Genomic DNA, 14,593 nt, shown 5'->3' on the forward strand with positions numbered 1-14,593 from the left:
TTAAAAGTATCGATACTAATAAATTTAGGAATCGTGACGTTTTTAATTTCTGAGAATCGCGATACTTTTGAAGTATCGGTGCACCGTGCAACACTAGTTGCTTATAAGAATAACATTTTTATGCAACTATTTGCTAGTCATGACTATTATGGTGGAACCTCAGTCACCCTGCAGGAACTGAGACAATGTGGCTCGGATGAGAATCGATGAAAATCAGATCCCTGCTCCTTCATGCTATTTCCATCAGTTTTTCCATCAATAATCCTCTCAGCTACACTACAGTAAGAGGACAAGATTTTATGGTTTAGCCGTCCAGCACCTGAGGCTAAACTGTAAACAAGACCTTTGTGTGTGTGTGTGTGTGTGTGTGTAATAACCCAATCATGTGTTGGTTTTTGTTCTTACATTGCTGCTCTGTCTCATTAACTCCATCCAGGACTCCATCAACAACAACTCTTTAGGCAAAAAGGACAGCTGGAAGGACTCCCTCTCCTCCTCCCCACACATTACAGGTAAGGACACGGAAAAAACAAAACAACAAAAACAGATAAAGAAATACACACTTTTTTCATCACACAAATTTCATCTTTCTGCTTCAAATTCAAACCTTACACATTTAGAAAAGCAAAGACAGTGAGTTAATATTTTATTTGAAGGTCCAGTTTGTAGGGTTTGTAGTGGTGTTGTTGCAGATTGCAATTCCCTCATATCACCCTCTCCTTCCAAAGAGAAACTACGGTGGCTGTGAAACTGGTGAAAAATGAGAATGCCCCTATCTAGAGTCAGTGGAATTTTTCTGTCTTCTCTGGGCAACTATGACATTTCAACACTGGTTCTAGATAGGGCTGTTCCCGTTTTTTTCGTGGCCACTGTAGTTTCTCTGTGCTGCTTGGAAGGGGAGGGTGGAGAGGATAAGATGCAATCTGCAACTACACCACTGGATGCCACTAAATCCTACAAACTGGACCTGAGAGGCACAAGGGCGAAGTGAAGATGCACTTTTGCTGGAGTACACTCAAAAACAACAAGACAGACAAAAAGTACAGACAAAAACAAGTACAGCCAAACAAAGTACAATAATACAAAAATGTTTTCTGTACCTACAATATAGAGACATCATAATACTACAACAACAATGCTGAAATTCTGTCTGCAAGATACTAAAATAAAATGCTAAAATGACGTGCAAATAAGATACTAAAATACAAATTGCAAATTGAGCAGGGTTATTGCACAAGAAACAAAAAAATTTTAACTCCTTTTGCACTTGAACCTTGGTACACTAAATCTATGGCCTGAGGGGAGAGTTTCAAACTCAGGGTGCAGGAGCTGGTTTCTATAGTCCAGAGTAGGCCTTGTTAAGAACCTGCTCATGGGGCGCTGTTAACAGGTTGCAGCCCCATCAACTCCACATCTCTCTCCCTGTTTGGATGTCCACAAATGCATGAAAGTGTGTATTTCAGCCTGTGTGTGTGTTAAAAAAAAAGTGAAAAGAATGATTTCCCCTAGGGGATCAATAAAGTATATATTCTTCTTCTTCTTACCATACCATTTATACAATTTTAGAATAGAAGATAGAAGAGAATAGAATAGATCCTCAAGAATGAAGTGAAATCATGTGGATTTTTCGACTGTTCCTGTATCTCTTATCCAGGATAAACTGCTTACTGTTTGCCCCTTTGATAATCCCTCTGTATACATCAGGTTGCCTAATACATAATCTGATACTTTTATTTGTTTGCGTGTGTTAAGGGGATCTAACACCACCGGCTATTCAACCAAAACCGGAGGACAAAGTCCGGCACAGCACGCGCCGCCCCGCCCCAAAACCACCCATTGCCAATGGAGCCAACAGCAGGGCCAACACTCAGGCTGCTGCCACCACAGCAGACACACGCGCTCGACCACGGGACAGACAGGTGTCTGGGGCCACACACACACAGTCCTCCAGCACACAGAGGAGTCAAAGGAGAGGAGGAGGAGGAGGAGGAAGAGGGGGAGGAAGAGGAGTGACAGCGATGAGAGAGAGGAGCCTGGGGGACATCAGAGGAAAGGATGGAGTGACAGCAGTGAAGGAAGATAGAAGAGGAGGAAGACTGTGTGAGGAGTCCAAGGGGAAGGAGAAAGAGAGGAATGGACATCAGAGGCCAAGAGAAGCAAATGGACTGAAAAGCCGGGGGGCTGATGGGAAGGGAAAAGTAGGTGCTAAAGGGGGTAACAGAGGAGGGGGACTCAAGCCAAATAACATGCTGTCTAACCACGAAGTTTATCTGACAGCCATGGTGGTCCCACGCACGCCTGTAGCACCAAGAAACCAGGACAAGACGCGAGACAAAGGTAATAAACCCAACCTTAGAGGACAGGGTGGTGGGTACTGTAACTTTTATTTTTGCCAAAAGGAGAGTAGTTTTTTGTGAGATGAGGGTTTTAACAATTTAAAATGCTTTGTAGAGCTGAGGGAAACTGCAGAGTTGGTGATAATTCTCTCTACGTTTAGCACCACCCACAGTTTGATCCATTGTTAACATTCTAAAATATTTGGTATACTTTTTAAATAAAATACTTTTTAATGTTCGGGCTTGGGGCAAGGTATCAAGTATTTTTAAGTCAAAAGGCTCAAAGTCCAAGTAAAGTCATTGCTGTTAAAGTCGACTTGCAAGTCTTTTTTAATTTTGTCAAGTCTTCAACTGGTCGAGGCAGAGAGCCACCCACCGAGAGCTGGGGTCTGTCCGAAGTTTCTGCTTCTTAAAAGGAAGTATTTCCTTGCCAATGTCGCCAAGTGCTTGCTCATGATGGGAACTGTTATAAGGAGTACGGTCTAGACCTGCTCTTGTTGAAAAGTGTTCCTGGAGATAACTTTTGTTAATGAATTGGCGCTATAAAAATAAAACTAAAAACACACCTCTGCTGAGTAGTACTGTGAAATTTCTGGGTGTAGTGGTGTTGCGTAAGTGTAAGTGGTTCGCAAATACCTTTATTTGTGAGTTACTCCTTATATCTACCTACTGTCCATATGTTGTGTTCTTAGGCCAAAACCATGACAGGACCCAGGACAACCCCCAAGTCCTCTCCCGGTCCAGCAGCGAGGGAGGGTCAAACAGAATGTCCCTCAGCTCAGACACAGAGGGCCCCCCACCAGGGCCCCTGCATCCCTCTCTATCCCACCGAACCAACCCTGACATCAGCGAAGAAGAGGGGGACGGAGATCCGACTCCGTGCATGAATGTCCAGAATGGTCCGACCCACTGCCTTGCAGATAACGAGAAAACAAAGATGGACAATATCAAGTCAGAGGTGGATGCAGGGGGAGGAAAAGGTGACAATAACACTGAGGTGGATGGCACCAGCTCTGTCACTCAGGGAGATCGTGCTGTTGCTCAGACTGTACCAAAGAGTGAATCTACAGCAGGGTTAAATTATGACTCTGTTAAATACACTCTGGTGGTCGATGAACACGCTAAATTGGAGCTGGTCAGCCTCAAGGACTGCTTGCACGGTTACAACGAGCACAATGATGACAGCGATGCTGAGACCGTCTATCAGTCAGCCAATGAGGAGGAGGACCCAGAGTATGAGGAGGAGAGGAAGAGGAGAGAAGAAGCAAGGAAGCAAGGTAATGATACCGATTAATTTCTAACATGGCTGAGCATATTTCTGTTTTTTTGCCATCATTGCTTTTCTAAAAAGCTGCCAGAAGTAGGGTTAAAAAATGCAAACTTGGTGGATAGCCCTAGAGGAAAGTTCATTAAATGAAAGGGTTTATCCCTTTGGGAGCATGAATTTCATGGTTATCGGCCTGTTCAGACATATGGTGTACAAAGCTGACATTGTGTCTCGATGGTGGTGACTTATGGTCAAGTCAATAAATGTCCAGAATGAAAATGGTTCATCCTTTTGGAAGCATTAATATGAATATCAGTTTGTTAGGTTTATTTTCTTTTGAAAAAGCTCTTCTCGAGTAACTTCTAAGAGGAAAGGTCAGGGGTCAAGGGGATCACCAAAATCATAATATCCATGACAGATTTAACAGAAATCTTGGCAGTATATCCTATTCTGAATCCAAGAGTTGAAGAAAAAGGCAGATTTAGTGACTGACAGATAATACAATCTTTAAAAAACAAAACTTTTCCAACAATGGCTGAAAAATTATATGTTCACGTAGGATCCTATTGGTCATAACAAAAAGAGAAAATCTGTTTTCAGTGCTTTAAAAAACTACATTATATTGTTTTATTGTTACACTCAGCTTTGTAATAAAATGCCTTTACCTTTAAAATGAGTGATAAACCTCAATGTGTCATCATACACGATACAAATAGCATAAACACTTGAGGTCTTACAGTGACTTCAGCTTCATTTTTCAGTTTGTGGATCTAACGAAAGGATTTGAAAGTGTATCTGTAATCTTCAGCGGCATAGTTGTAATAGTGTAGTGCTTTAACTGTTTAATTTATTTATCCTGTAAGGTGCAACTATTTATTCAAATATTTTAATATTTGTTAAAGTAGACCACCTAAAAGATCATATTAGAGCTATCTCTTTCATTTGATCTTTCTGTAATCAGTTTAACCTTTCCTTGTTTTCTGCTCCAAGAGAGGAGGAAAGAGGAGGAAAAGAGAAGAAAGGAAGAGGAGGAGACGAAGAGGAGGAAGGAAGAGGATGTGAAGAGAAGGAGGGAGGAGGAGGTAAAGAGGAGAAGGGAGGTTGTGGCAAGGGTCTGCAAGCAGTCCAAGGTAACATCAACCACAACTTCAGAGGAAGATGAGTCTAACGGAGGAAGGGCTGGAGCTGCCAGAAGTAGGAAGTTCCTCAACCTGTTTGCCAACAACAACAGCCATTACAGTGCCACCGGTTTGTATATTCTACAAATATTCGACTGTCTGCATCACAGTTTATGTCTGCCATTTTATATTGTGACAAATAGAGAGGTAATATGATCTACGATATATTTGCACTGATATACCAAAAATAACAGGCCAAAAAAGACATGATATAGTCTTGACTTCCATTGTCAGGGAAATATATTTGAGGTCTTTTAGCTACAGGTTTGCACCGTGGAATGCTATCATTTCTAAACACAACCAATGGTCCAAATTAATTAATAATTAAACCACCAGGCCTTTTTGAATGGGTGAACAGATCTGAGACCAGAGATCTCTACATCTAATGAAAATAAAGTGTATAAATTATTGGTTATTGGTTATTGGTATTGTTGCTTTCAATCCATTCATTTTTAGGGTCCCAAAGCTGAAGGGGTGGGGGAGTAGCGACATGCATTTATGTCAGTTTCATATTTCCGCCGAGAGACACCAAAGTCGAAAGTTTAGGCCCCTAACCCCAACCCTAAACCCTAAACGTCAACGTCAAAATTAGATTACTTTATTTTGTGTTTGTTTTTTTTAATTAAAGAATGAATATGAAACAAAATACAAACTGTGAACTGTTGAGAATAACGTCAATGCTGTATCATTCAGGCGCTGGGTCATTTGGTCTGTTCTCCTGTGTTTTGGATGGAGTGGAGAGACAGCAGAGCCACAGAGCTGTCTACAGGTTAACACATATGACATTAGACAAACTCATTGTGGCATGTCCAAATAAACACATAAGACTAAACTCTGTAAATGTTTTATGGCCATTTTTAGGTTTGTCCCTCGTCATGCAGACGAGCTGTGCCTGGAAGCAGATGACCCGGTGTTAATACTAAACCAGTCTGAGGACCTGTGGTGTCAGGGCTACAACATGAGGACTGGAGCTACCGGCATATTCCCTGCCTTCTATGCCGTCAGGGTTGCCAAAGATCTTAGCCAAGGTATATTGCAAATAACTGGACTGTATAAACAGAATATCACCACCATCAACAGCATTGATAATTTAATGTTTGTTTGTGCTCCTTTCTTCTCTCAGTCCAGAAAGATGGTTGCATAGAGCAGTTCCTGGTGCGATTCCTGGGTTCAGTTCAGGTCCCTATCCACAAAGGCAATGACGTGCTGTGTGCTGCGATGCAGAAGGTACATACATACAGACACTGTACAACAGAACCACAGCATGAAGGTTGATTAAGAGTGATATATAACCTCCAGCTCCACATGGCGTAACAACCAAATAAAAGCTAATTGAGCCTTCCTAAGTCCCACCCCTTTTAGAACCTCGGTCAACTTCCTCCTTCCCTGTACTTAGATATGCTGTGCTAGACTCATCAGTGTTGAAAAGATAACCGCATTTTGAAGATGGTTCAAAGATAAAAGTGCCATATAGTTACATATTAAGTTAGATAATGTTAGCTAACTAGCTAACTAATCTAGTTAGTTTCGTTTTTTTCCGCACTTTCACTGTTTGGCTCAGTCACAGTGCTCTTATCCATCTCCTTTCCAGCCAAAAATCTCAAAAAGCAAAAGCTAGCAAACCCCCTGTATGCTAATTGCTAAATTCCAAGTGTCAAACTACAGTGGATTTCCTCTGCTCCCAAGAGGTCAAAACAAAGAAATGAGTGCAGCTGTAAGTATTAACAGTCAACCTGAAAAGGTCTTCATTCAGTTCCTTCCTTTCTTTAGTTTGATGACCTCTCGGTATCCAGACTTGGTATCCAACACAACAACAAGATTGCTGATTATCTATCTTTCTTGACTGATTGGTTGTTTTCATTCAGGCCCAGTGGATTCTTGCAAATGTGCACTAGGAGGACCCAGAGGAACCTGATTGTTTCACAGATTATGAAGTTACTTTCATACTGCAGCCTTAACTGACTAGAATGCAGTGTGTTATGTAAGTGGGGAGCCGTACCTGCTGCAGCTAATCACTGTGTTTTCTCTAAAGCCTTCACTGGGTCCAAATCCTTATTAAGAACATTACAGCACAGAGCTGTTTAGCTTCAGGCTTAGTTTGTAAGGAGACACGTTCTCGCTTTTCACTTCATGTTCTACATTTTACTTTTCACTCTGCAGCAGGTTAACCTCACTTTGTGAAATAAATCAGATTTGATTGATTCCTGTGGTAACGATCATTGTTGGAACACAAGAAGGTGTTCTTAATACTGATGAGGTGAATACAAGCCTGGTCCACACTGGAAAGTGTTGATTTTTATATTGGGGGCCATTTTATCAGATTAGAGTAGCCACACAGCCATGTGAGCCGCATGTCTCAGCTGCAACCACGCTTCAGAGTTAACGCCTTGCCTATTTTTTCTGTGAATAAAAATAGACAGTGAAAATGATCTGTTCATAGTCATATTGGCATTATAGCAGCAACATATACACCTTTCACAACAGTTTCAATGTCTATATCTGTAGAATATGACAGACAAAATACTAACACCTCCTGTATCATCCGTTTGAGATTAAAAGCTCTCTTAAATTTCTGTGACAGAATCCATTCATTTTGTTAACAAGGCTTTTATTGTATGCTATTTATCAAAGGCAAACTCAGTGTAGCAAGAAAAGACCAGGCTGGCAGCAGCAGAAACACTGTCTGTGTGAACCAGGTTCAACAAAATACAGAGGAAAATGTGCCAGGTCAGGAGTTGATGAAATGTTAAAACATGTTTCTATTTGGTGTTTATTGGCTACATATTTTTTACAATTGGAGAATGTAAGAATCACTTCAGACCTATAATATATGATAAAATAAAAAGCTGCTGTAAGGGAACTTATATAAATAACTTTTTGTCATATTTGCTGAAACTTTCACTATATTAGTGCGCGTGCGCGAAAGCTGCATGCTGCCTGTTACGTTAAATAATTTCCCCCTGGGATTATTAAAGTATTTCTGATTCTGATTCTGATTCTGACAGTAGTACATGAGACAGATAATCTGGAAACAATCAGCTTCCTCTGGCTCCTCCTAGTGCTCCTAATGACATTTAAAAGAATCCACCAGGCCTGAAGGGAAACAACCAATCAGAGCCAAGAAGGATAGTTGACAGTTGTTACTTATTCCCAGGGCGTCAAATACAGACACTTTGGGACTTGGGGAATGAGACTCAACAATCAACTATCTTCAACCCAAAGCGTCTTTATATCTTTCTCTGCTCTGATTGGTTGTTTTAGTTCAGGCCTGGTGGATTCTTGTAAATACCATTAGGAGCAACTAGGGAGCAGAGAACCTGATTTTTTCACAGATTATCCGTCTCATGTACTACTTCAGCTTTAATAAAATAACCATTATTCATTTTCATATAATTTTTTTAATTAAAGCTACAGGGAGCCAATGGAGAGGGGATACCCCTGAGCTAGTCAGCATAAATCAGTAGATAACAAACAGGCAACCAGCATTACTACCTAAAATAAACACGGAAAGACTAATAGTCTAAATGAATTCATTGCACAAAGATGTCCAATTCACCACACATTTTGAGTAATTTCTTTCCAACTAAAAACATGGCAGATGTCAATGTTAACATCTTTAAACAATATTGATTCTAAGTCCTATCTACTCCACCTTCAGGTATGGCCACTCAGAACAAATACAAACACTTTTTTGATGACTGAAATGCTGTGTTGAAACTAATTCTGATGAGCATAACATGACCCTACTGGCCAACGCTGGTGCGGATAGTCAAAGCTTCACAGTTATGTTTTGTCTGACTGACTTCCGGCTTATTATTTTACAGGTGGCCTGTAACAGACGGTTGGCAGGTCAGCCTCCCTCAGCCTGTGTGCTGGAGGTCAGTGTGAAGGGTGTGAAGATCAGTGTCCAGGACCAGTGTCAATCAGCTCACAGGGTACGTACTTCATCTATCACACCCTTTCTACTCCAGCTGTTGGAAAGGTTAAATAATGATGTTGGAAAGGAGATAATTTGCTGTAGTAACTTTATGTGTACAGTACTATACAGTGGCAAACAGCAGTAACTACAAGTACTCAAAAAAGATTGTGGTGATGTCTAGGATTTAACCTCACGCACACCTATACAAACTTAACATTTCTGTCTCTGTCTCTCTCTGTTAGGGGGACCAGTGTTTCCATTTCTTCCAGCTGAAGAACATCTCGTTCTGTGGCTGTCATCCAAAACACAGCAAGTGAGTCGAACTACTTAAGGGATTATTTGATCTGATTAGTTCCCACACACAAGAGAAATGTATTTAGCTATATTAAATCTGTTTGTTTATTGGCATTGCATTCAGATGACAATTATGTAAACTTTGCGTACTACAGCAGGTCTATGTCAATGTACATAATTTGCACATAAACCTCCACACTGTAAGTTTCCTAAGAGTAATGATGATCGTTGTGCTGCAGGTACTTTGGTTTCATCACCAAACATCCTGACCAACAGCGCTTTGCCTGTCACGTGATGATGTCAGAGACAACATTACATCCTCTGGCTGAGTCTGTAGGGTAAGAGACATTACACTCAAAATTTTATTCTACTATATTTTATATTCTATACATATCTTCTGACTTGCCTCTAGTGGTCCACAGAGCTGTCAACATACAGACTATTTCAGTAGTGAGTAATTCCAGTGAAAACTGTTGTGGAATATCCAGAGTAACAGGGAGGTTAGTTAACAAACAAACTTCCTTTCACATCTCTTGACGGAGACAAATCTCCAGGATAGATATATCTAAAAAAGTAAGGGTTCATGAACTCAAAAACAGCTGAGTGTTGAAATGGCACAGTGGCAGGGGCAGATCTAGAGAAACATTCATGGAGTGTCCAGAGGGTGGCATGGTGACTTTTAAGGGTTCAATCATAATAAAATATATCAATATTTGCTTGGAAAAGCCCCTAAATGAAGATATTTAAACAAAAAAACATTGTGACACATTAGTAAAGCACTGAATAGAAAATATGCTAAAGGTGGCATTAAGAAATCAATAGCATTGTTTTATTTCCAAATCTTCAGCCCCTTTCCATATACTTTTACTGAATCTGAATACTCTTTTTTTCATTCAACTTAAGCCTAAATAAATTTCTTAACAGTTTTTTAACATGTTATTTTCAAAATAAATGAAATTTAACACATACATCCAACATCATTTGAAACCAGACTGGAGTGTCATGACCGTGCATTTTTCATTTTTCTAATCTGTATTCCTACCCAAAGATTAAACTCAACAACACAACTGTATAAAAAGTTTTAATGCATACGTAATACTTACTGTATGTACTTCAGTAAAGAAAATGGAATGGAATGAATTCATTTTTACATATATATTTTCTTTTTTATTGCCAGTCTGTGATTTGTTCATTTTTAACAGGGATCTTCTCACTCTTCCAAGACTGCACATAGCCACTAGTCACTGTGACCATAAAGGTGGCACTACTCTATAGAGGATATAAGCTACAATACAGTATAGAATTGAGGATTTATATTATGTATTATTATTATATATATATTATTTGGAGAAGGTTATAGATCCAAGATAAAACTAACGGAAGGGTGGGATTGGGAGAGAAAGACACAATCACAAATCCATCTGCTGCTTCAGCACCACGGACAGCGCCGGGGATTGATCAATACACAGTACAGTTCCTGATATTTCAGAGCCATGGTCGGAGCCACAGATTCTAACTTGCATAAACCTCAGTCAGATATAGATAAGATGAATAAATCATATTAAGGATCAATGAGTCAGGCAGACTAGACTAAACCCCTCTGACCCTGCACTCTCTCTGCTTATAGGGGATGGAGAGGGGGGGTGGGGTCAAGGTACTGAAGTATAAGTATAGTTTTTTCTTTAAACCAAAAAAAAAAACGGATATATGTTTTGTTTTTAACCAAAAACAAGAAAACTGTCTATTTTTTTCAGTTTTTTCCAATGTCCATGAATAAAATCTAGTGGAACTTGTGTGTTCAGTGTTTGTTTTTGGTTTGGCTAAATTCAGCCAATCATTATTCCATTTGAACCCCAAAACTAAATCACTTGGTACATTCGTTTTTGTTTCTGAATTAAAATTGATAAAACCAAATTCAAAGAATGTTCCCATTTAGTTGTTTGCTGTTTTGGTTTCTCATTTGGGACAGACAGTAGAATGGAGGGCAAACAGGAAGTGGATAGGACGTGTAAAAAATTCAAAATAAAAGTACAAGGATCTATGTCCTGAGATAACTTATGTTATGAATTGGCGCTATACAAATAAAATTGAATTGAATTGAATTGAATGTTAGATAGATGGATGGATAGATATTATCTTTTCTGTTCTGTCATTTAATTTTCTAATTCTGTTCTCTGGTGTTCCACAGGAGGGCATTCCAACAGTATTACAAGGAACACATTGGCTACTCCTGTCCCACCGAAGACATCTTCATTGAATAACACCTCTCCTCCATTCACACTATGTACTGAATACTCACTATGTGCTTGTAAGCCTGGACTTACATTGCAAAGTGAACCACAGATATATCTTCATCAGAGTACTTGCATGGTGGATTCCTTTTCTTGGCTGCATCCAGTGATACAGCGAGCTTGTCCCTCGTTTGACCATGTCACGATATAATTACCTCTATGGATGGATAGGATCACATGAGATGTTCCATACAGTGAGAACAAATGTAACATAAACCTACCCAAACTCAAACACAAATATCAGATAGTGATATATTTTGTTGGCTAAAGGTACGTAACTACACGCAGATATTGGATTTAAAACTTTATGGACAGCCTTTCAGGACCATGGAGTTAATTTAACGACAGAATGTTTATATCATCAGTTGGTGACAAACCATGCTGAAATGAATAATCATTAATCAGTGAGTTTTGGCAGCTGATTAACCATTTGAGCTGCGTATCCAAAACCAGCAGTGCTTTGATGTCAGTGTGGGCGATCACCAAAGTCATTAGGAGTCCTAATCTTATGACAGTTTATCCGGTATTTATGTAAGCCTGGAGAGGCAAGTGAGAAAAATGTTTGTGTTCCATTTTCTAAGTCTGTTCCTAATTGTTTTCTCTTTTGTGTTAATAACTTAAGAACAGTTGAAAAGAATTGTTTGCAAGGATAATTTTTCTCTCTTTTCATCATGAAACAGGTGGAAAAAAAGGTTTGGCAGATGATTCTTTTTCCCACACACTCAAAACCCAAATATTTTGTGTTATTAAATTATTTAGCATTACTTCCATGTATTTGAAATGTATTTAAATTGGCACTACGAGAAATTAAAACTCACCTGGAAGAAAACATGAATGCTTTTAGTCATTTTTAGAACATGGGGTACTGGTGAACTTCAGCCTCTTGTGGTTGAAATGGTAATGGTAAATGGACCTGTACTTACCTAGCGCCTTTTTTAGTCTTCTGACCACTCAAAGCGCTTTTACACTACGTGCCACATTGAGCCTTTCACACACATTCACACAGCGATGACAAAGCCCATTGAACAGAAACTAATGCATTCATACACATTCACGGCATCGGGAGCAATTCGGGGTTCAGTAACCTCACCCTCCTGTTCCAAGCGTGTAGGAGAAACTATGGTGGCTGTGAAACCTGTGAAAAAGTCCTATTTAGAGCTAGTTTTCCCACTCGCACTGTAGATAATGGACGTTCAAGTGACTCCAGCTTTTTGTTACTTCGCACCCACCTGATGCCATTTTTAATTTATAAGATTCTACAAATATGTCTGCCATCTGCTGAGCTCATATGTTCAACATTCTTCCATTACAAATTCATGAGCTGCTGGATCCATTAATTTAAACCTTTGTCATTTTTATTTGACTGTAGCAAAAGTAAAAACAACAGGAAACAAGCAGACACACCCTTCAGGTAGTTCATAAAATGGGAGCAACTTATGCTGTGATAACAGCAGTTTGGATCAGGCTGCCAGCTCATGTGGATTCAGGTTTATGCTGTGACCCTTACCTTACTAGAGATTAGGACGTCTGTTAAGATATTATCTTACAGGTTAGTTGGGACTTACTGATCCCTCTAGGCACTTAAACGTGTTGCAGCAACCAACATGTTACAGCAGGAGAAACAATTGTAAAGGTGTAACATAATCAATAAATGTGAGCTGGAGACTAAATAAGAACACTGCTGTGTAAAAAGAGGTAGCTGGCTGCAGGATTCCTTGTTCCCACCCATGTTGATAACAAGCCTCAGTGTTTGACCTTTGGAACCAGTTGACTTTATTATAGCCTACTGTTATTTTCTCTGACTGTGACTTCAATATTGTCTGCAATGTGGAATGGTGGAAAACACATTTACTGTAAGAACTTATATCGTGAAAAAAAGTCTCGCATCAAAGAATTAAGCATTAAATGTAATAAAAGTATTTACTTAGGTGGCAACATCATACTACATCACATTCAAAATAACAACAAGTATTGTTAGAATTGTGTGCATGTTAAATGAATATATTGTGTTTATGTCAATTTAATGATTGGATCATGTTTGTTGGACATGATTCAAAGAAAATTCAGATGAATGAAATCCACACATGTTGGTCCTACAAGAACAAATACTTTCGAACTGCGTTATTCTGATTTTTGTTCTACGTCAGTGTTGTTTGTTGTACTTTTTTATGTAGTTACAATCAAAAGTTATTCTTTGAATTTACTTAATTAAATCATGGAAGGTATTTCTGTGCAATTAAAGGGCCTTCTTTCGGTATGAAGCAATTCTGTTGGGCCAACGTAATTTACTTGGGTTGGATCAACTTCACTTACTACTCTAATTTTACAACTTAAAAATGTGTTAAATCAACCCTGTTCAATTCAGTCGACTCAACCCAAGTAATCTAACTTGGACCTACAGGACTGCTTAATTCTTAAAGAAAGCATTTTGATCCTGTTTCCTATATTGCAAGTATTTTGGAAAAACCGAGGCCCTTTAATTTCTGTGCAATTAAAGGGCCTGCCACCACCTGCTACATGTTACTTGGTATGGGATAACACCTACTGTAAACTTAAACTCTTTAGCTTGTAATGACCATATCTAGAGGTGACTCAGGTTTGAAGCACAAATTAGATGACTTTAGACTCAACTTGACAAAATCTAAATACTTTGATACCTTCCCCTAAGCCCAAAGATTAAACAGTATGTTGTGTGCCCCAAATCAAATAATTTCCCTTCATCTCCTGAGTCTAAAGTTAACACTGTTCATTCTCCAGATCCACTTTGTTTGAACCAATTTGATAGCGTACAATCAGGTTGAAGGAGAGAACCATACAATAACTAACATTACGTTACTGAGCGCCAGTTGGAAAAAATTATACCAAAGATCAGGTCTGTTTCAGCCATTGTACACTAATGATCATTACAGATTCCAGATAAACAGTACACTTAAATTTGTTTGAAAACTTTTTAGGTGAGAAACAGTCAACACAGTAACAAAATCTTGATTCTGAAATGTATTACTGGATTTACTTTAAGCCACACATTATGGATATAACGATACACTCAAATCACCAAAATGAGATTGAAAACAAATTATGATTGAAAAAGTATATATAGGCTATATAATATATATATATATATATATATATATATTTTCTTTGTCAAATTATATAATTTATTTTTGATTTCTGAGGTAGATTATAAACTGCGCAAAACAATACATACTTCCCTATGAAGTGAAACTGGTGTATTTGGGCCTTGATACCACGATTATATTCCTACCAATTCAATTCAATTCCATTCAATTTCATTTGTATAGCGCCAA

The 14,593-nt window shown here is 38.9% G+C and overlaps 1 protein-coding gene across 1 annotated transcript; it reads left to right on the forward strand.

Annotated features, from left to right (window-relative positions):
* Positions 1-436: 436 nt before the first annotated feature.
* On the forward strand, positions 437-12,301 carry LOC118329943 (C-Jun-amino-terminal kinase-interacting protein 1-like; the record flags this gene model as incomplete). Its single annotated transcript, XM_035664295.1, is given in 11 exon segments — positions 437-512; positions 1,753-2,337; positions 3,029-3,613; positions 4,594-4,851; positions 5,475-5,550; positions 5,643-5,809; positions 5,905-6,008; positions 8,606-8,716; positions 8,943-9,013; positions 9,234-9,332; positions 11,183-12,301. Coding segments are annotated over 11 exon segments (2,205 nt in total), but the record flags the coding sequence as incomplete, so codon positions are not given.
* Positions 12,302-14,593: the final 2,292 nt, after the last annotated feature.

The sequence above is a fragment of the Morone saxatilis genome, unplaced genomic scaffold (genome assembly GCF_004916995.1).
Source record: "Morone saxatilis isolate NCDOM2014 unplaced genomic scaffold, NCSU_SB_2.0 Contig2, whole genome shotgun sequence".
In the NCBI taxonomy this organism is placed as follows: domain Eukaryota; kingdom Metazoa; phylum Chordata; class Actinopteri; family Moronidae; genus Morone; species Morone saxatilis.